This window comes from Synchiropus splendidus, chromosome 8 (genome assembly GCF_027744825.2).
Source record: "Synchiropus splendidus isolate RoL2022-P1 chromosome 8, RoL_Sspl_1.0, whole genome shotgun sequence".
Lineage (NCBI taxonomy): Eukaryota > Metazoa > Chordata > Actinopteri > Syngnathiformes > Callionymidae > Synchiropus > Synchiropus splendidus.
Window position 1 is genome coordinate 23,892,605 of NC_071341.1, and position 23,442 is coordinate 23,916,046.

At 46.8% G+C, this 23,442-nt stretch overlaps 1 protein-coding gene across 5 annotated transcripts in view; it reads left to right on the plus strand.

Annotated features, from left to right (window-relative positions):
* The window catches only part of grik4 (glutamate receptor, ionotropic, kainate 4), a 281,752-nt gene that overhangs the window by 183,478 nt on the left and 74,832 nt on the right, over positions 1–23,442 (plus strand). For all 5 annotated transcript variants that reach the window (XM_053872391.1, XM_053872394.1, XM_053872395.1 and 2 more), the window contains 2 exons: positions 959–1,137; positions 5,811–5,864. In XM_053872391.1, coding sequence (XP_053728366.1) covers positions 959–1,137; positions 5,811–5,864 — 233 coding nt within the window. The remainder of the gene's footprint in view (positions 1–958; positions 1,138–5,810; positions 5,865–23,442) is intronic.

The window sequence follows — 23,442 nt, forward strand, 5'->3', positions numbered from 1 at the left end:
CTGACTCAGCTCTTTTGGAGATCACAGTGTACCTGCTGGGATTTGTTTATTTTGTTGGCCTGATATTTCTCTGTTATAAAATAGGTTTGTGTTTTTGAAATCTCCAGTCATGACCTGCACTTGGCCTCAGCCCACTCGCGCTACCTTTTTCTACAGAAGCGTGCGGAGAAGGTGTCCAAGTTGCGGTGGACGCGCAGAGTCGATCTCTTTTGAGAGGTCACCTGCTCAATACCTGGGTCAAATGCGAGTTTCTGCGGTGGGAATCCAACCGTATGGTCGTTTGAACTGGCTTGCAATATATTAAAATAAAAATTCACGCCCTTTTATGTTCACTGAGGAAACACATCTAGCTCGATGCATGAGACCTGCATCACCCTCCCGCAGAAGTATAAATAAGAGGCAGTTTGGTGTGTGATGGAGGGAGGAGGAGGAAGCTTAGCGCTGATGCTGCACTGCTTTTCACGCCATTAAATGTGCTTTTATTGTCTTAGTATCCCCATAGGATTGAGTCTATTGTCTGCAGCATGGCTCTGGTTACATGGAACTGGTGGAAATATTCGGTCCTTCGTCCAGGGCTTCAGCTGGAAGTGACCTCCTGGCCACATGTAGGGTCTTGTGTTGGCACCTCTTGGAGCCTTGTTTGCAGCTTGTCGGTGCGATGGCTCCTTAACAGCTGATCTTGGTGCTTCACAAATGTATGGGCTCCCCACGGCCTTCCACATTTGTCTTCATTAAGCAGCAGTGGATTTAACTTGGTGGGACCTGCTCTCTTCCACGCCTCCCCACTGCTGGAGCGAGGGCACTTCCATCATGTTGGAAGCTCCAACTGCAGTTTAAGGACATCGACACTGTTTGAAAAAGAAGTTTTCCACAGTGGTTATATAAGAGTGAATATTTATTTGAAAGGGTGAATTCTGCTGAGTTCTGGAATGAATTGCGTTTGTCTCTTTCCCGGCAGGCTTGTTGAACCTGGAGCAGCTCCTGCGGCAGTTTCTCATCTCCAAGGACACGCTGTCGGTGCGCATGCTCGACGACAGCCAGGACCCCACGCCGCTGCTCAAGGAGATTCGGGACGACAAGACTGCCACCATCATCGTGGACGCCAACGCCACCATGTCCCACGTCATTTTGGAGCGGGTCAGTATGGTTCTCCAGGTCTCAGATCCTAAATCCATATACCGTCCGCTTCACCCCGGAGACTTGAAATGCCAGGGGCAAAAACTAACTAACTAATATGTAGAAGAAGAGTTTCATAAGAGATAGTTGGTGTGTCCTTGGTTTTGCCCTGCAGAGCCAAGATATTACTCTCTAGAGGCGATGAAGGAAAGTGTGCAGAATACTTGTCATGACTCCTTTGCTGTGTAAAATATCTCTGGGAGTGAGGAAAGAGAAGCAGTTCCAAATGTTAGATCCGAGAAAAATAAGTGATTCTGTGCTGTATGGAGAAGTGAAGTTGGATTGTTCAGACTTTTGCTGAGTTAATCAGTCCCTCCTGGAAATGGTGCAATGCCAGTTCTGCGAGGCGCCTCAGTCTCCTTCCGCCCGCCCCTTGACACGACGTGTGCGTCACCGTATTCACGACCACCTGGTGGAGGTGAAGTCTGAGGGACGAGTTGTCCAAGTTCTTATTATTTCAATGTAGAATAGAGGGAAGTCAAAAGCAGAACTCCACGTCAGAGCAGCGTCACCCCAACACTGTACGGGGCGGACGTAAACAAACATGGCCGACATCTCTGTCCAGGCTGTTTCTGCCTCTCTACATCCCTGTGGAACATGCTATATTGCCAGGTGCCGTATTAATGAGCCACTCCATCGCACACACACACACACACTCACACACCCCTTCCCCATCCTTACATGTCAGGCTCATCCAAACGTCCGTCACATAGCAAAAGTACAGACGCACGCAACAGTCCAGTCACCCCCGAAACAACTCAGGGGACATCACTATCATACTTGTATCTTTTTTTTTTTATTTCTTTGGCATGTACATTGATATATTTATTTATTTTGTGTGCATGTGTTCTTTATACTTGACATATATACTTGTACTTATACTTGAAATTGTTGTTTGCATGTTTTTATTTTGTAATCTTTGCAGCCTGAAGCAATTTTTAGGCCAAAAATTGACTGCAGTTTTTTACATGCTAATTTGCCGTCATGTAAATGACTGAACTTTCACTACAATTATTTATTTTTATTTTTTAAATCAGGCATTTCTGGCCACAACAATCATCCAAAAAGTCTGGTTAATGATGATTATGTTCAGTTGTGTTTATGATAATGTCGATTATAATGGATGAAAAAGCAGAACTTGCCTTCTTTACAGAATTGACCAAATCCACTTTCCCATCGTTCATTAAACCGCCTTTCATCTGCTTTTGTTTTTCTAACTCTCATCTGGGGATTAGCTGACTTTTATCGTCTGTTTATACAGTAAATGTATTGTTTTTAAGGTAAAAAAAGAAAGAAACATGAGTTTTAACTCTCCAAAACCCACTTTGCTCAGGACACATCAAAGCCTTTCCTGACAGTTCTTCATCTGTCTGTCTGATTTGCTGCTCCATTCTTCTCTCATTTGTCAAGCAAGATGCCAGAGTAATTGAAACCTAACTTTCAATCTGAACTGGATGTAAGTCTTGGAGCAGCGTGGGCAAAGTGCGGCTCGGGGGCCACATGCAGCCCTTTGCCAGCATTTATGCGACTCTCATGAGGTCAGAGCAAAAGATGCTGGGCTTTTTTCATCCGTCAACACTGTTTGAATTCTAAATATAACTCATTTATTTTATCGATTTTAATATTCTTTTTTCCCATTTGTGTCTTTTTTCTTCCCCCATAGCTCTTAATAATTCTTAAATTTTTTGTCATCCCTTAAAAAATAACTAAATTTGAGCTAAAAGATACGTGTTGTGATGGTGTCATTTGAGGTGCCTATAGCAGAGAGAATAAAACAGTGGCCTTGTGGTGATAAGAAAAGCAGAATCCAAGTCCAAATGGACGGAAGGATGGAAGGATGCTGCCTGGTTTGGAGGCTGCTATCAAGCTGAGACAGGATGAATGAAGAGAATGAGGGGTGGGAGCAGATACTGCAGCAACTGTGTTCATTCTTTCTGGTCGTCATCCTCGACTTTGTTCTCTGTCTTTCTGTATCTCTGTCGTCCTCAGTCTCCAACTCACACCTCAATCAAGTGTTCAGTTTGCCGTCAATGGCCATTTAGTCGCCATAGCAACCGAGCGCCACCGAGCAGTGGGAGCCCACAGTGGGATGCCTCTTGTTCTTTTAGTTTCAATATGAAGTTGCTCTCTTTCTCTCTCTTCCCTCGATGATGCAGGATTGTGTTTCTCCCCCGTAAACCTCCACTGCTCCACCTTTCCATCGATGGCGTGTGATCCTCAGACATGCTCTGCGTCTACGTCATTCATGAGCTGAATACATGAGAGCTTGTCATGCTCTCTTTTATTTGGATGAAACATACTGAAAAAGGCCTCGTGGGATTTAACATTCAGAAGGGTTTGGGTCAGCAATGTTAGCATTCAGACAGTAATCCCATTCAGTCAGGCTTACACGAGTGTGCTCAGTGAGAGCGGCACAGATAGCCAGCTCAGTGAACAAGGGGACGACAAGACCGTGGACACCCTTCCACAAAAGGTTGTGGCCGAGCCACAAAGAGATCTGAAATTGAAAAACATGTACAAAAGACAGTATTTTATCCAGAGCCTTCTTTTTTCAGCCATTGTGTCGGCCACACAATAACCGGACTTGTTCAAAGGTAGAGAAGGAAAACAGATCAAATCGAACTTGTGTTTACCATTGTAAGCAGCTGCAAATATAAACTGTTGAAGCAGAACAGAAAATGTTCAAAAGCAAGCAAGTTATAGGGAAAAAAATGTCACCTTTTCTTCTTCATCTTTGGGCATTTGCCAGACCAAGCCTGCCTCCTCCATCTTGAACCATTGTTTACCATAGTTTGCCACATCCATCGACCACATTGGATGTTCTCCCCTTCTCCTTTCCCTGGTCATCCACGTGTCCAAGCCATCTGGCTTCCCTAACTTGGTCTCCAAACCTCTCCACATGTGCTCTCTCTCTGAGATGCTCGCTTCTTAGAATGCAACGTCAAACAAAACAAAAGTGCATTTTCAGTTTTTCGTTGTGATGGGCTGATGAGGCTTCATGAAACAGTGTCCACATTTTCTGAGACCAGGGCAGAGAATTTCCACCATTGCTACGTCCTCTTCGTGTCTCTTCGAGCAGTAACAGCAACACTGCCCCCCATGGTTTTACGAGGTACTGCTCCATTTGGTCCGTAACTGTAAGCTTTGTGGAAACAAGCAGGAATACGGAGGAGGAGGTGGCAAAGTACGGACAGTCGGCTCCATCCGGATCCGTACGTAACATTGAGCATATACTCATCTTAAAGCGTCTTCTGCTCAAAAGATGGACCTTCATCGTGACTGTACTTGATTCACATTATAATGCAAGTACAATATAGGTTCTTTGTGGATGCACACGGATGCATCCACCACCGTGTTTTTTTGCATACTCGCTCACTTTCCGATCTTTGGTACGTCGTCCTCTCGCAGAGCTTGGCATGCAGCGCTACTCCACCATACTTCTGTTGCCAAAATGTCTTGCACCTATTCGTCCTCACCATTTACAAACTCAGAACAGGTGTGTTGAGAAGGACACAAACGCTGAATGAACCTGATCCTTTCCATTCAGGTTCGGATAGTTGCTGACGAACACGATAACACAACTCAACAACAAAGAGGAAGCCTCTTTCTGGCCTCTCTGCTGGTTCATTAAACATTTTACTGCCGCTAACAATCACTCATTTCTAATTAATGTCTACATGAAACTCAATCTGAATTTCAGCTATTAAAGAATTCCACTTACTCAGCGTTGCATGCATTCCATCCAGGGTCAAAAGGGTTGCTGGAGCCAATCCCAGCTGATGCTGGTCATCTGACCTCTGCTGGAAGAGTCTCGGATGTTGAGAATGTTTCGGATGCGAGTATATGCTAGTGATGGGCAGGCGAGGCTTCATGAAACAGCGTCCCACTTTTCAGAGCCAACTAGGTGGCGCTCTCTGCTCTACAACGCTTGGATTGAAACACCACTTCAATGAAACCTCACCTCATTTTTAAACCAGCAGCAGCTCCTATTGAGCTCTAAAAATAAGGACACTGTTTCATGAAGCCTCATCTGCCCATCACCAGTATATGCCTTTCCAATTTTGCTCCGTGGGAGGAAATCAGAGTGGAAAAATCCAGCCATAACAATAAGGTGAAAGGTCACGATCAGCGTGGCTCAAGCGTGTGGCTGAATTGAGGAGGAGCCACTGGCCACGTTGTGTTGGAGAACCGAAGAGCGGCCTGACATGAAGCCCAGGTCCTTCTTTGTGAACCTTTCAGAAACTTCACCTCGTCCTTCAGAACTACTCTCCTGCATGACTTTGATCTAATCAAATTGTGTGACAGTGACGAGCAGCATACTAATGCACTTGAGAAATTAATTGCTCCAGCGAGAGCCTCCATCAGATGAGAACGTGTCTGGCTTTATCAAGATCCAGCTTCTACTTGGCTCCTGCAGAGGGAGGCGTGAGCTACAGTGAACGGCTGACCTCTGACCCTCTGCCCTCTCTCTCTCTCTCTCTCTCTCTCTCTCATGTTCGCCAGATGTCATCCGCTTCCATTCTCTATCTCGGCGACCTCCATCTTAATGCCTTCCTGCGCTGGATTTTACATTTGTATCTCTAACGTTTTCTCCTTTATCTCTGCCCTTTGTGCTCCCTCCCTTTTCTGTGCAGGCGTCGGAGCTGGGGATGCTGTCCATCTACTACACTTACATCTTCACCTCACTGGTAAGGACGCGGCTCAGGTCTGGGCTTTTCACTGCTGCTACTGTGTTGCAGCTCAAATGGCTCCTCGCTTGATTCGATGGATGAAGTTGAGCAGACACCAGCCAGTTCAGCAGATTCATTCCAACATCACTTCATTATAGCGCAGTCCATTTTCTCCCTCGCTGCCTGTGGCTGAGCGTGAGGAGGCGTGTTCCCACTTCCTCCAACCGTTCTCTTGCCCATGCTCGGCTGGAGCAGCCCCTTCAAATACTGCACATAGATATATATCTGTATATCATGTTTCTGCTGCTGCTCTGCAGGTAGCCCCTGGTTTTGTTGCTGTTGCAGCTCAGAGTAGAAGATGAATATTTATATTTCTGAAATGTCATTAGCTGATCATTTCGACCTGACTTGCTCTCGGAAGGTGTTGCTGTCCGCTCCCTTCCAAGTTGTTCCTGAATTCCTAATTGCCAGATGGAAATGAATGAAGCATGGAAATGAGGTTCATCAGGGTCTGCATGCTGGCACTTTCAGTAAATTACTACTTTCCCGTCTGATGTTTTCCCTCCTCCTTAAACACGAGTTGTGCAACTGAAGTCAAACTTTTCAAGACAGGGACCACCAGTGGCTCCAACTCAAAGGTGGATTTTCACCCCTCACTCCCTAAGCTATGTAAAAACCCTGTGCAAGGAGGCAGCAGTGTTATGAGCCCCACTCCCAGAGGCGTCAAACGCAATCACGCGGGGGGCACAACGTCAGCGTCAGAGGTGGGATGGCTTCTCCCCAGCGGCCCTTTTCTAATGGATCCTGTGATCTTGTGAATGAATCATGTATGCAATTATGTTACGGGCCCTGAGTTGGACGTGTCTGCTGAGGCAAACCAGTCACTTGTTGTTGCCTTTGTTCACTCTCTCTGCTCAAGTGGAATAGATTTGGTCAGAACTTTGTCAGGAGTGCTCTTGAGCAGTGCATGTGAGGGTGAAGCAGCACCATCTCCGCCGTCGCTGATGTTCACTGTCATTTTCATCAGGCCTGGATGAGTCACAGAAACACACTTCTTCCCCCTCGAAGATCCTTCAGTCTTACTCTCTGTATGGCACAACTCAAGCCGTTTCCCCTCGCTGATGCTGTTCCACCCCAGGGAGTCGCTGTGCCCCTGTGGCTTTCACCATGTTGCAGAAGACCACGTGCCTCTGAGCAACCATTTCATCAATGTTAAAGATAGAAAAGCTTCCGTTTTGCATGTAGTTCTGACCTCTGTGTTGCTCCGTCTTGTTTTCCTCGACGTGTCTGAGAGGATGAGCAGCAGATGAAGGATGACAGACCTTTTCTTTTTGCCACCTTCATCTACATTCCACACCATTGCCTTTGATCCGGACGGCCATTGTCAATAGCGTCAGCGAACCATATCAAAACGGTCCTCAGCATACAGAGTTGGGAAACTTGACTGGTGAAGTCTCGTTCTCCAACCATATATCAAAGCAAAAGGGGACAAAGGACGCCAATATCATGTCTTTTGATGGGCAGCCACCTGTTGAAACAAATACAAACTTGAAAAACAGTCTCTAAAGGGCCTGTAAAGCAGTCAGCTGTTTACGCAGAAGGATAAAAGGAGCATCTGCAGCCCCCCCTGTGGAATCCATTATTCTCCCATTTGTCCACCCGGGAGCTGAAATCCTGGGGAATAAAACAGCCGACCAGATTCTGTGCTGCATCAGCGATATCTGTCCCATGTACCAGCGAGTCCCTCCTTTTAATTCAGTGGAAAAATCAGCGATGAATTTTGTTTTTTTTAATTGTGCCTTTGTGGTCCCCTCCACTTAAGTCCAGAGGCGAGCGCTCGCTCGCTGCACACCTGGTTCTGAGATGAATTGAATTAAAGCTCATCCAACTAATGAAGAGACTTTTATTTCCCTTCCCTGGAAAGTTATTCACCACGATGCTAATTGCCTGTTTGCCTCACAAATCTGCGACAAAAGCGTCCTGCTTGCCTCCGCCTGCACTCTGTCATGGATTCCTGTGAAGCCGTGGCTGCTGTTGGTGAAGCATCCTGCGCCGTGTGTAATGATCGATCAGTCTGCAGCAAATGAGATGCAATATTCAGGGCTGGTTCCAGGTGATACGACACGGAAGCCCGTCTTTACTGACATGGAGGAGGCCCCTGGAAGTGGCAGCCGTCTCTGCTTGGGTTTCTCCTTGTTTCTGAGCTGCCTCCATCAGGTGTCTCCTCCCTCCCTCCCTCCCTCCCTCCCTCTGCTGATGCTGACGCTTCATTTGTCTCTGGTCCTGACACCACTGACTAATGATGTGCCAGACTGCTCCCCTGCCTCATCTGTTTCCCCTGAATCATCTTCACATGCTCGTCGACGTTCCTTGCCTGGCCACTCATCTGCAGACGGCCTGCGCAGTAATACATGTTTCCACTTTCACACGCTCTTTATTGAGCCTTTGTGTTTCTCCTCAATCGCACATTCTTGAAGACAAACAATCCGAGGCTCATTTAAACCTCCTGGATGTTGGACGAGGAGCTGCCTGTTGTGCTGTAGCTAGTGTTGGGCAGATGGCACTCTCAGCTCAGAAAGCTTTAGATTGTGATTTCAATATAAACTAGTGATGGGCAGGTGAGGCTTCATGAAACAGGCTCCTTATTTTTAGATCTTAGTAGGTGGCGCTGTTGGTTTAACAATGGGGTGAAGTTTCATTGAAGTGGTTGTTCAACTCCTACGAGCACCATCTCGTGGGCTCTGAAAATAAGGATACCGTTTCATGACGCCTCACCAGCCCATCACTAACATAAACACAATGAAATCTCACCTCATTTTTGAACCAATAGCGCCACCTGCTGAGCTCTAAAGATCAGGACATGAAGCCCCATCAGCCCGTCACTAGCTTTTACAAATAATGTTTGCTCTGTAAATGTGGATTTCAAGCCATTAAAATGACAAATTAATCTCGCGATTAATGACAAATTTATTTCACATTTTGTATCTGATTTAAATGTAACTTTAAAGAACTTTATGCCCACAATGTAATGATTGATCTGGTTATTTTCTTACCTTTTCAGCACCTCTGAGGTGATTCTACAGTATCTGTTGTGTCGGTTTGCTGGAGTAAACACATGTTTAATGGCCACTCTTGTGCTGATATGTATTGTCTTTCCTTTAGTTACATTTAGATCAGATGCAAAATGTGTTATTGATTTGCTATGAATCCCAAGTTTAGTGCGATTCTTTGAGATTAGGAACCGACTGTCAGCCCTGAGATAAACACACTGCCCTCTGCGTCAATGCTGTTGTCGACTGCAGCGTCGAGCGCCATCACATGTGTTGCCATGCCCGGCTTTATTCCACTCATGTCTGCTCATGCTTGGCTTCCTTTAAATGTGTTTTCACTAATGAAAGGTGCTCCTTACGCGAGTGAGTGATTGATCACCTCAGGCAGATCAGCTGTGATTGATATGTGTTTAGTTGAGAGACTGAGGAAGAATATTTGACGGATGACTCAAGTAAATGTGCTGTGGTCCAGGCTGCTGTTGTCTGAATCGAGATGTCGTGCGGGTGCTGGTTCTCTTCTGTCTGATCATGAAGAATGATCATAAACAGTGGGGGATTTGAGTTCATGTTCAGACCCAAACACAAGCGTCTGTAATGATGCTGGAGGATGCAGCGTTGCTCAAAGATGCAGGGGCGACTGGTGCATACAGTTCTAAAGGAGCGGTGTCAGTTTCACATTGAAATGAGGTTTGACACAAGTGACAGAATGTTCTGGCTCTGGCATATACAGGATGTAGTACTCATTCGAACAGTGTCAAAAATATTTACAAGCAAGTCCTGAATACAGGAGGTGAGATCTTGTTGACACTTGAGGCAGTGCAGAACCCCCTGTCCCTCGGTAACAGAATCAGGCTGCTGTTTGGATGATATGTAACCTGGTGCTGGTGACATGTTGCAGGGCGCTGAAGACGCGCTCCCCCTCAAAACAGTTATTGATTCTCAATCCAAATGAAATCAATGCACCGTCAGGCTTTGTGCGGCTGCTATGAAGTGTAGTGCCTCAGCGCCCCCTATTGTCCAGCTGGTGAGGTGGTTGTGGGTTCAAAACCAGCTTGAGTTTCGAGCCAATCCTGTGCTTGAGTGGCACTCTGGTTTCCTCCCACAGAGCAGACTACTTGTCAGCGAGTGGTGCTGTGCTGTGAGACCCTGTGATGGCCTGGCCGCTGTGCTGGAACTAAAATAATGACTACACTTAGAAAAATGGCTGCGCGTCACAAAACAGACAAGTTTTCATCACTGGTCATAAAAAAATGTTCATATTTTGGTGTGGAAGGCGATGAAAACTCAGACTGTGGCGCTTGTTGATGGGCTAATTTTGCTCCGTAATATTCAAAGTGCTCATCTTTGGTGATAAAGCCTGATGTTGGGAATGTTTTCTTTGGTTAATGGTGCTGAACACGCCAGCAATACACTGGAGAAGTAATACACTTCACTGTTATTGAGCATCGAACACGGAGCGCCGCGCCTCGAACTGCACTTCACACCTGCTGTTAATCGCTGAAACTTTCATGGCCATATCTCATATGAATCTCTGCCCTCGGGTCACCGAGGAGAGAGATGTTAATGCAGAGCTAAACTTCGGGAAATCTTGCTTTGTGGCGACTTTCCTGGTGGTGCGGCCTGCTCGTGGGGGAGTTGAGTCCAACAGCCACAACACGCACGCGCTCTGTCGCCGCGCCACACTTTCCATTTGAGTGATTTGTGTCCCTCCATCTGAGCTCCTCGACAGGATTGAATAAATTACGCCAGGTTGGCAGCGACTCATCAAATGTTGACAGGACGCCCAATGTCGCTTGAAGGTTAGGTGAGCACAAGATGGGCCTGGCAAGTTTTTTCTCTGCTGAGGAATGTCTTTTAGAGCTCTGATGAAAGACTCGCATTACATCAACGCAACGGCGTCCGGAGCGTCGCCCGCTGACACGTCATCCCTCTCTGCTCTGTACGGGCCATCAGCTCAGTCCCCCACAAGCCTGTTTGTTTTGTTCTTCATGTCCCATTTCCCCCTGCACGCGCGTGATCCCTCTTCTCGCCGCCGTGTCGCACACGGCTCAAGTTTCGCTGGCGCCGCAACGCACAAGCTAGTGCAGGTTCACTTGACCAGCGCCTCATAACTCGCACACATATTGAGAAACTTGGCGTCAGGCTTATCTCCTTCACACGGGCAGCTCTCCGGATATCAGCTCTGTATTCCTGTCGTCGTAAACACACTGTTCTCCTGCAAACAAACATGGTCCACCGGCAACTTTTTGCAGATAAAATATCATTTTGACACATTATTGTTGCCAAAATAATTGCAATTAATATAAAATTATGTTTCCCAAATGGGCCACAGAATATACTGTGGAGTGCTGTGGAAATGTTGGTGATTTATCTGTAAAAATACATAACATATTTATTAATACAGCAAATAAATGTGATGCCATAAAACCATCAGCTTTGAAGGGTGATTTATATATAACTCAAAAGATCCTTAATAAAAAAACTCTATACATACAACAAGAAAAGAAGCAGTTTTTAACAGAATTTAAAATAATATTCTTGTGAGGGGATTAGTTTAAACTGCCATCAAAATGAATAACAATGGTGTAAGACATGGAATAACTGTGACTGAAGTTCAAGGATTTCACAGCCATTCATCCAAACATCCCAAAGTGAAGCACTTATCTGAGTATCGTGTGCCACGTGCGAAGCCCTCGCTTATCCATCCCTCCCAAAAACACTCCTGTCAGTCAAAGCGCTTCAGAGAGAGAGAGAGAGAGAGAGCAGCCACTGTGACTGTGGAAATGATTGGGATTTAATTAATTCCCCTCCACGGCTTATGTAAAGTTCATATTTCCCTGTTTAGACACAGAGTTTGAGAATCAATCAAGTGAGTAATAGAAAAGGTAAATGGGCTGCGTGGATGATGACAACAGGCGGCTGCCGCTTGATGGACACCGAGGCCTCGACGCTGCTCGGTCCAACAGCTGTGATGCAGCTGTGATGCAGCTGTGCCGGCGCCACGCGCTCCTGCTGCTGCGCTGGGTCCCATCTTCAGGAGGGCGGAGCCAGTTAGAGGGTACGTGATGGACTTGCTTGTTCCTGCGCTCCTTTGTTCACAGAGTGTTTTGTTACTTCAGTCTGGCATTGAAGTGACTTTTAGAGAAACATCTTCTGGATGTGTGAACCAGCGAAAACAAGGTGATTCAGACATGAAGCACCATCAACACAACGCGTCAACTTTGTCGACATGACTGACACACGTGTGGCTGGTGTGGACATCTTTGTTTCTTTGACCCTGAAAGTGCCTAACCTTTCAATGGCCTTCAACTGAGCGGTCGGTGCACACTGGTGAGCAAGTCAGGCTGAGTCATGATTCGAATCTAGATTCTGTGAGCATGAATTTAGCGTAGTACTGAGGGAAGTTGAAGTCTGGGATCTTGTGTAGCGTCTTTATTTGACTTTGCTTGCTGTTTAAACAAATCTGTAGCGTGTTCCGTAGTCGGGACAGTATAACCCGAGTCAACACTGAGACCAGAGCGTACAGAGACCAAGATCATGAGCAGGCCCAAAAAACAGACTCCAGTATGTTTTGCAGTAAGAAATAAATGTGTGCCTACAGAACTAACACAGCGATGCTTCTGTACTCAGTTTGGTCTCACCGTCTCGGTCTCTCACCCCTTATTGGTCTTGGTCTCAACCTGCTTGCTGCTTGGGTGTGTTAGTATTCACTGGTATACACCGGTATTCAGAACTCAGAGGTCCTCCGTTGGGCGCCGCATGGTTTTGAACAACAAGCCTCGTTGGTCCTGCCTGTGACACACACTTCCAAATAATATTCTAGTCACTGGTTGAAGGAAACTGCTTCTGCTGAAGCGATATTCTGCGCTGAAACAAAATGAAATACAAGCTGTGACGACACAAAAGGTGATCCACAGTCTAGTCATGGATCACTGTGCTGCATAGTTACAAGGAAATATGATATGAATTACTTGCCATATCCCCCGCAAAAATGTAGGGAGGGAGCCATGACTGTCAATCAAAAAGTGAGTATTCAGAGCACCTTCTAATGCAGTGTTCAGACAGAAAATACTCTGTGCTGTCTATATTTTCGCTTATAACTCTGCCACTCCGATTGCTAATAAACGGCTTGTTATGAAACACTTCTCCAAAACCTTTGTGGTTTTTGACGGTTTGTTTGTTGGTCCTGTCGCCTTGGTGAGGTCCTGAAGGCAGCCTTCAACATGGTGTTTGAGAGGCAACAGATGTTGCAATAACTCTGTGACGCCGTTGAAAGCGGGCGGCAGTGGAGTCCCTGTTCTAGCTGCCCTCTTTGATGACACCCACGCTGCGTATCTGCCACTTCAAACCCCGGAATTTGAGCTCCGTGAAGCTGTTTGACCTTGTTTTCCGGGGCTCCCCTGGATATTAGTAGAGCTGCCTGTCTTGTAGAAGATCAGAAAAGATGTGAAGTGGATGGTAATGAACGTTTTGTAGGAAGCTCGGCGGCAGAGATTCTGCTTCCATAAATGATAAATTGCATTGTCTGAGGAAAAGCTCCAAACACCTGCTGGTAAATGAGGTGTTTCCACTTCAGGCATCTCTATATAGAGACAGAAAAAAGTCTTAATCCATCCAGGAGGCAAGGGTCCAAAAATCTCCCAGCGAAAAACCCAAATAGAAAAAAGCGTTTCTTCCAGAGGAAGCAAATGATCCCTTCATGTGCGGAGTATAAATACACGCGTTTGCTGGCTGTTCCTCTGCACTTGAATCACCTTCTGTGTTTGAGGCCGCACATTCTGCCTCTTATGTTAATTCTGTTGGCGGTCGGAGTGACATCTCAACCTTGCTGAGAGTATTTGTGCCAGGTGCTGCATTATTATACCCATAATAATGCAAATATACATGAATGCAGATGCTTCAGTGTGGAGGGACTCTCGGAAATGCTGAGGATAAAAGTAGGAATGAGAGTGTCTCCAGACAGAAGCTGCATGTTGAGGACTCGCCTGATGCTGGAGTGGAATGCGGTCATCCACTGACCTGGGAAATGAGCAGTTGGACTTGGGACTGAGGTCACAGTGCAGCTCAGTGTTGAGGAAACTGGGAAAACTGAATGTCATGAATACAATTCTGAATAATATAAATATAATAAAACAATGTCTAAATATCATCAAGTATTTTCTTTTTCATAAAAAAAACTTGAACAAAGAAGATAAGTCAAGCGTAAATGAAAGTATTGCCAGAAAAGTAATTGATTTTAGTAATTTTTAAAGACTATTTCATCATGGCGGCGCCATCACTTTCTTTATCATTTTTTCCATAGTTGGTAGCTTTCACAGATTTGCAGCTGACACACTGCTGCCACCATATGTGGCTGGTGTATTAAAACTGAGCGTCTCACGGCCCAGAGGTGTAAAACAAAAAACCTCTAGCGGCCCTTTAGGGGGCGCTTGTGGCCCAACCATGGGCCTTGGCCCTCTGTTTAAGAATCACTGCTGTAAAAGGTTGCGGGTGCGATTCCCAGGTCTGTATGGGGTTTGAGTGCCTGTAGTCAAGTGATCAGCCCTAGGATTGGTTGGTGGGCTGCAGAGAATCATGGGAATTGTTCATGTTGATTTCAAGTGAGTTCATTGTTGAGAGTGGCAGCACGTGACATTGTGATGCTGTGAGCAGGTGAAAGTCATCTGACTGGCTGCTCCGCGTGGAGTGATGGAAACTGCCCTCTGCTGGTCAGCTAGGCCTCTCTGAGTGGTCACAGCGTGTCAGCCGCGGCCCAGTGGTTGGGGACCGTGCTCTGCAGTGCAGATGAGATTCAACAGCGAAACATTTCTGAAACAAAAAGCTGGCATTAATCAGTGAAACAATGGTTTCAGTCTGAAGGACTGTTTTCGTGCTCCGCCATGGTTTCTTATTATTTCTGTTCAAACCAGCTTCCTCCATTTTCTCGCCGAATTGAAGACGGTGGAAAGTCAAACGGAGGTTAATAGAACCATCCAATTAAAGTAGACTGTCTGATGGTGCACGTGCAGAGTTACATGACTTTTCATTTAGCTTTGCTTCCGTCCGGGTCTGACTCTGTGCGGGAGTTGACTCGCCGCTTGGTTCCAGAACAAAACCTCCATGTGACAGACCGCAGCTTTACGTTAAGTTGATTGTGTGTGCGAGCAGTGACGTAGAAGTGGCGCCGGGCCTGGGTCCCACACTGGGATGTGAACTCCCTGCCGTCTGTGCCAGACATGGAGCGACAGACGAGCTCTGCGTGGGACTTGCTTGTTTATCATGCAGCAGCCATTAGCGCAACATAAATGAAGTGTTTACCAGTCAACTGTCGCCCTAAACTGAGGAAGTTCATTTGAGCTTTGCATCGATGGTGAAAAGAAAAACATCCTGAGCCGAAACTGAAAGGAGCAATGTGAAGGCAAGTGCATAGTAATGAAGCTCTCCGGCCAGAGTCAGCACTGAGACGGCTTTGGTCTGCGAGACCATTAAATCCATTGTCAGATGCAAGAGAAGAAATTCTTTTATCTGAGCTCTTCCTCATTGCTTGTTAGCTTTCGCAGTATTAAATGGTGATGCCGTGGTTTACTGTGACTCGCTTGTTTCTCTCTTATATGGAAGCAAAATAAACATAGAAACACAAATTAGAGACAGAAAAACTCCCTGGAAGCGCAGTGTTGGTTCATGACGGGAAATTATGCAGGACATCTGAGACAGTTTTCCCAGCTCCCACGTGGCTCACCTTTCACTGTGCTGCATGCCTTCCTTAAAAATGCCTCGAATTATTGTCGAGAATCAAACTCGCAATCCGAGTCCGAGACAGCACGCATTCGAGGAAAAGGACAGCCAGCAGAAGTCGGTATAAACATGGCTTGTTGTTAGAAACGCTGCCTGCAGTTCTCGGAAACTGAGCTACCCTTTGGCTCCGTCTGCAAGGTCATGGCTTGGAAAACAGCTTGGAAAAGGAGTGAGCTGAGATGTTGCGATAGCGAGGGCCACCAGCCAAAAGCATGGCGCACGGTGCCGTCAATAATCCAGCGATAACCAAGTGTTAAAAGGGAGACGAGGGTCAAAGGCGGTGGACGTGCGGATCGCCGTGCAGACGGCGTCAGGTTGCAAAAGGCCGGAAATGGTGAATGACCTACGAACGGGTGCCGACTTCCTGGCTCCTGTCTCAGCAGAAGAGAGTGGAGATCCAGACCTGTTGTCAGAGGTGGCGCTAGGTGTCAGGGGGCCGCACACGCTCCCTGACTGATGGTTGTTATTATGCCATTATTACCGTCATGGTCAGTGCTCGCTATCTGTTATCAGAACCAGGGTGTGTGTTGCTAAACTCCACCGCACTCCGGGACACTCGCGCCCACCACAGACCTGGAGCCATCCCAAAACAGTCTCCACCACAGGCCTGACCATGGCTCCACCAGGTGTGAAGCTGATCAGAGCCCTGCGTCCACGCCGCGCATCACGGCGCCTCGTTCCAGGATAAACTCTCACTTTTTTTACCCTGAGGTTTGCAAGGGCACAGATGCGCTGCTTAGCGCTAATGAGCTTGTTAATAGCTAATTAACATTAAAAATGTTGAAAGCGCTAATTATGCGGGGGCCGTAGATTTGCACCCTGGAAGTCCCACGTGACGACTTGCGCCGTGAGCCCGTTCAGCCCGATGACACGCCGCCATAGCCCGCCGTCAGCTGCTGGTGGAGCATGAGTGTGGAGGCTCTTTTGTTCTTGCCTGCATTTATTCATGGACTGGTGCCTGGCAGCGCCGGTGGTGGCGTGTTACGGCACGCTGAGCTGCTGCCAGAGGGTCATTAGCTTTACCTGCAAAATTGATCATGTCCTGGTCTTTACTGCTTTATTCAGCCTCATGGTGCTTTCATTTTGATGAGGCTCATGTATGTTCTCGTGTAGTTCCCCCTGATAAAGAAAACAAGAAATTGAATGTAACATTGAAATCAATGGGCCAGTGAGAAGAGCAGGGCCTCGACTGCTGTCAGTAATTCAACACTTAACAATCTCAGTCGACTTGGAGCAGCTGACTGGTCTCTCTCCAAGTGTCAAACACAGGACCGTGGGACCTGTGAGCCACGGCTGCGTGGGGATCTCAGGGACACGCTCCCAAGCTAAAATTCTAAACATATATTTGAACGTTAAGTGTCTGAAAAACGTTGTTTTCTTTTTTTCTATAACGTTTTCAATTGTCTTGTCTCACGAAATCTACACACTGTATTAGTGAAACTGCGATCGCAGACTTAAAATAAAGAATAAATAGAGTACTGTCTTCTTTATAGGAGAAGAAACCTTTCATCTGTTGGGTGAAAATAAACACATTTTTTGCCCCTTTTAATATAGCGAACACTAATGATTGTTGCCGAGTGTTTGAGTCAATGGGGAGCCAAAGTCTCTGGCCCTTCCGGTCAGTCCATGAGATCAGGAAGAACATGGATGGAAGTCTATGTGGAGATCAATGTTTTCTTATGGTCCGTGGATCGCACATATGCTGTACCTCAATTTCAATGACCATTAATGATGTGGGTTTCCACTACATTTGTTGTGTAATTTAGGATGTATTTGCTTGTGAAGACACGTCATTATTTGGACCACAGATCAAACTGCATTGCATGTATCCAACTGCGCTCAGGCACATGCCAAACGTACTAAATAATTGAAGCTAACAAACATTAGCTGACATCCTTAAACACTCACCGTGACCCTGTAGAGCCAGTCTGTGTCCCACTCCTCCCTCAAACACCAGCACTTGGTTGTGAGCGCCCTCCACTATGAAGCTGCCTCCACTGTGAAGCTCCCTCCACTGTGAAGCTCCCTCCACTGTGAAGCTCCCTCCACTGTGAAGCTCCCTCCACTATGAAGCTCCCTCCACTATGAAGCTCCCTCCACTGTGAAGCTCCCTCCATTGTGAAGCTCCCTCCACTATGAAGCTGCCTCCACTGTGAAGCTCCCTCCACTGTGAAGCTCCCTCCACTGTGAAGCTCCCTCCACTGTGAAGCTCCCTCCACTATGAAGCTCCCTCCACTGTGAAGCTCCCTCCACTATGAAGCTGCCTCCACTATGAAGCTCCCTCCACTATGAAGCTATGAAGGTGTGAGGATGCTAACGTTAGCCTGGATGCTAGCCCACTGGTGTTTGTTCAGTAGAAATCCAAACCTACTGTTGAACATCCATGTTGTATTGTTGATGTTGTGGGACACGGTGGAGCATTTGGCTCGCTGACGTGTGACACCAGAGGAAGTCAACAAAGGGAAGAGTGGTCCTGGCTACTAACACGTCCCTGTTGTCCTGTCCAACACTGTTGTGAAATCAAGTCCTTTGGTCTCCTGGACATCTCTCCACACTTCATATTCCCACTTGGTGTCATCATGTGGGATCATGTGGTCAAGTGGTGAACGGCGAGTGCCCTCACTCTGAGGAGGATTGGGACACACGACCCTTACACATCAATGCGCAAAAACCCATTGTTAGGCTAAAAGACCCATATTTCAAATTCATACATGTGAGATCTTTGACATCTTTCAAGCCAGATGGGAAAATAACTTTCATCTCTCCATTGACTCATATGTTTTGTTAACTTGTGTCCCATGAGACGGACGTAGATGGGCGGGACCTTGGCGAGGCTCCTCCTCCACCCTACGTTCCCCATGATAGTTCTGTAGGTTCTCTATCCAGGGCAGGAAGTCCACACCAACTGTCGTCCCTCACTTGCTCTCCACACCTCCTCACCTGAGGTGTCCCTCTGTTGTTTCCAGCCATGTCCTTCCTAGTCAGTCCCAGACCATCGTCCGGTTTGCCCCTTCTGACTCTGCTATCTGCGTCTCTACACCGTCCTTCACTTCAAGCCTCAGCCGTCCTTCTCTTATGCAGTGAATGATCTTCTGTTTTCTCAAAGACCACCTTAGTGAGAGCATTATAGTCGACCTCGACATGTTTTACATTCATCTGTTGCAGTCTGGAGGTAGCTCCACACCTCCAAGTCTTAAGTGCACTAATGCAGAACTTAAAGTCTCTTTATGCTAATGGCATCACAGCGACTCTCGAAACCGCTATTCGTTCTCCCTGTTGCCGGTGAACGCAGCACTACATCACCATGCCAAACACTCTGCTGATCCAATTAAATTAGCTGCGAAATTGTCAACATTTTTCACTGAACTGAGAGAACAAATAATGAGAAAATGTTAAGAACGAAGAGCAATGGGAGGAAGCAAAGAGAAGTCATTACAAACACAATGTGCTGCTTTAATTGGAGCTTTTAAAAAGGACACTTGGAGAGGCATCGGGAGGGAGACGGAGATGGCACCTTCCGCTGGTCCTCACGAGACACACAGCAAGGCCTCCGCTCCACCAGTGAAACAGTGGCTGTGACCGTGACCCGGCCATGATGGGCTCTACGTGATGTGCCAATTCCAACGCAGGCACCAGAGCAGAGGCCTGCGACACGTCCCTGAAGCACAGACGCTGTGTTTTCATCGGATTTCTCACTTCTACTGCCTGCGTGCAGTTGGTTCACAGGTGGCATTTGATGCGATTTCTAATTGATCATGGCAGAATAATGGCCTTATCCTCCTTCCAAAGAAGGTTCCTCATCCTTGTTTGACCTTACTGCAGCCAGTGGCGCCACTAGCACTTCTCTCTGCACTGACCATGGCAACCATCTGAGCTGACCTTGAGCGCCCCCTTTGCGCGTGTCGTTCTGCATCCATGAACCTCATTGGTTGTCTTCCTTCCATCATTCTCCGTCCAACATGGCCGCTCCTAATGTGTCTAAACTCCCGATGAAATCCCACTCTTCTAACTCTGCTCCCTACACCATACACCAGAGCTGATCTCCGACACTTTCCTCCGAGGTCTGTAACATCCACACATTCCACCCTTCCTGCACTCTCCTCCTCACCACATCCACTTTAAACCTCAAACAGACCTCAGGAATAGACAGGCTTTAGAAGAGCTGACGCACTAGAAGAGTGTGAGGTCAGGTAGTTAAGGTCAAGACAGCCTCACTCCCATGGTGTCCAATAGCGTCCGTGTTCATGTTGGCACATACAGTCTGTGTTTTAGGACGCGGGTGAAGATGGTGAGCTCTCATCGCTGCTTCATCGGAGCTGTTGCTGCTCCTCACTCTCAGTGCCACACTTCACATTTTGAGGTGCTACTGTGTATTTGACACAAGAGCTGAATCAGAGTGAAAGCAGCGCCACCCGTGGCTCACCTCTCATCCCGACCCACATCTTGGCTTCGTGCTCTGCCCATGAGGCCAGGCTGCTGGAAACGTGCTTCCTCACGCATCAGTATTACGATCCAGAAGCCTGACTGCTCTCTCTGGACACAGTTGGACACCTGGAGCGAGAACGTGTGAACAAGCTAAACAGTAATTATTCTCTATATACTACTAATGCCCAGTGAAAGAAGTGAATTGAATCATAAACATAATATTCTGCGTCCCATCAGTTTGAGCTGAATAAAATAAACTCATATTTCTGTGGCTCGTTTTTAGTTTTTCTTTTATGGTTGCTAGTGTTGGAGTGTTTTTATTTATTTATCAGGATCACCATTGTGCTGAAGGAATTTTTTAATTTCAGAATTGTCAGTTTAAAAAAAAACACATTTGTTTTTCACCTGAATATGCGTTCGACTATCGACTCCTGGTGACATTCATCAAAAGACAAGGCTGACAAAAAAGCAAGATGGCTGCAGCCTTTCATGTCAGACCTTCATCACTTCAGGCGTGGAAACCTGAAGGATGACTTTTGTCTTCTGACTAAAGCAGTTCTGAAGGGAACGCAGTGTCTGCAGTCCTCGTTGCTTGTCGGTACTTTTCCTCTGCTCACAGTCCAACTGCTTCATCAAACATGCTTTTTCCTCGCGACTGAAGTCGTTTTTATTGGTCAACAGACTGGGTTTTTCTGAGGGAAGCTCACTGGACAAACTATCCTTATCAGCCCTGCAACATATGCAAGCATCTGCAATATTCATGCCTCTCTTGGCCTCGCAATTATTCCGGGCAGAAGCTTCAGCCTCACAAATAGGCCGTTGTTGTCGCAGGTTCGATGTAATTCGATAAATGACAGAATGCAATTGGTCATTTGTTTTGCAGTCTCTGCAGGAAGAGTGCCAGATCTTGTGATGTATGTGGCTATTAAGTGTTTAGCAACAAAGCTAATGCATCAGCCCCAGCGTGCGCTGCCAAGATAGATGTTAATTCCATGGTCATCTCGCGGTAGGTGAGAGCGAGGAGACGCTGTGGCAGGTTAGTGACTCATTTGCCAGGTGCAGTGCAGGTGTGGCGCATGATTCATCGACACACTGAGTTACTATTGAAACACCCGTGCTGGAGCCAGCGTCCCACCGTTTTGACGTTGAGTTGAAAATAAGAGTCCGCTCTTGTGTCGGCCCTCACCGCAGGTGGATAAATGAAGCCCTCCCGAGTAGCAAATACCAAAGTTACAGGTTTGTGATGAAGATTCGTCTTGTCTGCGGGTCCACCTGAGCCGCCTCTGGGATCAGGATCTGACTTGGGGACCCCCCTCATCTGGTCTGTCCTCCCACTCACGTGCTGTGGTCAGTGGCCCACACTCATCCGAGTGAAAATGCTTCATGTAAACATGTCTGGCAAGTTGAAATGACCCAACTTGGGCGGTGGATTACGCTGCATCGTTGATCAGGTCCTGACCACGTCTGCACCTGATCTGATCCTCTCTCCTCATCGTGCTGCCTTTTGTGTCACCGTGTCACATGACCTGTCAATCCAAAGAATGTTGGGTTCCTGTTTACAAATTGATCGAGCAAGTAGCAGAAGACTCTTCAGCCAGACCTGGGCGAAGTGCGGCCCTTTATTCCAGGTGTGTAGTGGTCTGCAGTCCAAACACCCGCAGCTCAGCGAGTGGGTCTTTTCAGGGCCCAAAGACAAGAATAGTGAACAGGTCATTCAAGTCCAGCTGGCTTTAAACAGTTGCCTCTTTGTTTGGTCACGTCCGAGCGTCTGGTGGTGGAACTTGTTTGGAAAAGCTAAATGAACTGATATTTAACCCCGGCCTCACTGACCTTTCCCTTTCTGTTGTGCATAACTCATCCAGGATTCAATTCAACCTGTTTCCACGGTGGTAGTTGAGTCCGCATCCTTTGTGGCTGAGGTGCAGCTTCATTACCATGAGCGTGTCAACTGACTGGCCTGGTCCAGCCTTGAGCTGCAGCACGTCCTGTTCCTCAGAGCTTCAGGCCGTCAGAAGCCACGTGTGTGTGTGTGTGTGTGTGTGTGTGTGTTGTGAGTCAAAGATTTGTCACATCTCTAATTTTCCTTGTCACTTCTCATCCCCACTCATTTGCGCCTCTCTAAATACCGCGCCACACGCCTTTGTTTCCTTCATGTCACGGGTCTCCACAGTTGAATTTAGCAAGCCACGTCCAGATGTGTTAGCGTCACATTAAATTGGTGAGCCACTTAAAAACAGCCTGCGTGCTAATGATGCGAGAGGTAACGCAACGCTCGGACTCGTGTTTTGACTTGCCGCTCCTATGTTATTTAACGTTTGAAAAGCTGCAGACAAAGTTTTTAGAATTTGACTCTTCAATGAAGCAACTAAGCAAAAATATATAAATTTTTAAATCAAATTTGTGCAATAGAATTTATAATGTTTGTAGTCTCAAAACTATTACACCACCCCCCTTTTCTTATTCTAATTTTCAGTTATCAATATACAGTGCAAAAATACTTACAATAAGACATGGCAATGTGAATTAACCACGCTGTTCTAAAACCATAGACACTAAATACTGTCTGTTAATTGAGCCCAAAATAAAAACACACCGGTTGAGAGCGAACAACTGCGACGACAGTCAAACCTCAACCACTTTTGTGCAGCACACGCCTCGACGTGGCGCTCCTCCGCGTTCTTAAACTCCCTTCTTGCGTATAAACGTCGTGCGAGCAAAATAACACGACACTTTCGGTTCCGACCATATTCACCCAGAACAATGACCCGAGAAATGATAAATGAATGTTAGCGGAGAAAAGATGATGCAATGCAAGTTCCAGTTGACTTGGATGTTCCCCCGATGACAACTGGAACCCTTGACACCCTCTCCTCCGCTGCTCTCATTTTACTTCCAATAATTTTAGAATGATGGATAAAACATGCTAAATATATATTTATGAAAAATGGCTTGTAAAATAATTTGTGTTTTAAATTGTGTTTCACTACTTCAATTTCCACTAATGTGGGTTCACCACATGTTTCATGAAGCGTCAGGAGCGTGTGGGCGAGCTCACGTGTGGCGGGGGCGGGGCGGGGCTATTGGACGCCTGTCCTGGATGGCAGAATGTCCCGGCAGCCGGATCAGTCCTCCTGGGATCTCATTATTCACTGGTGAAGCCAACTTCTTCACAGGAGTCACCAAACATTTGCACACGGTCCCTTCGCTGAATGGTGTGGAACGACATGTAAGAAGTGGTGTAATGAAACTTAGTTCTCTGTTTGGCGAAATGAAGCTACATACTTTTCATCTGGGGGTGACAGATGGTGTCGGGGTCTCCGGTTTCCCTCAGGTTTAAACCCAAGCGG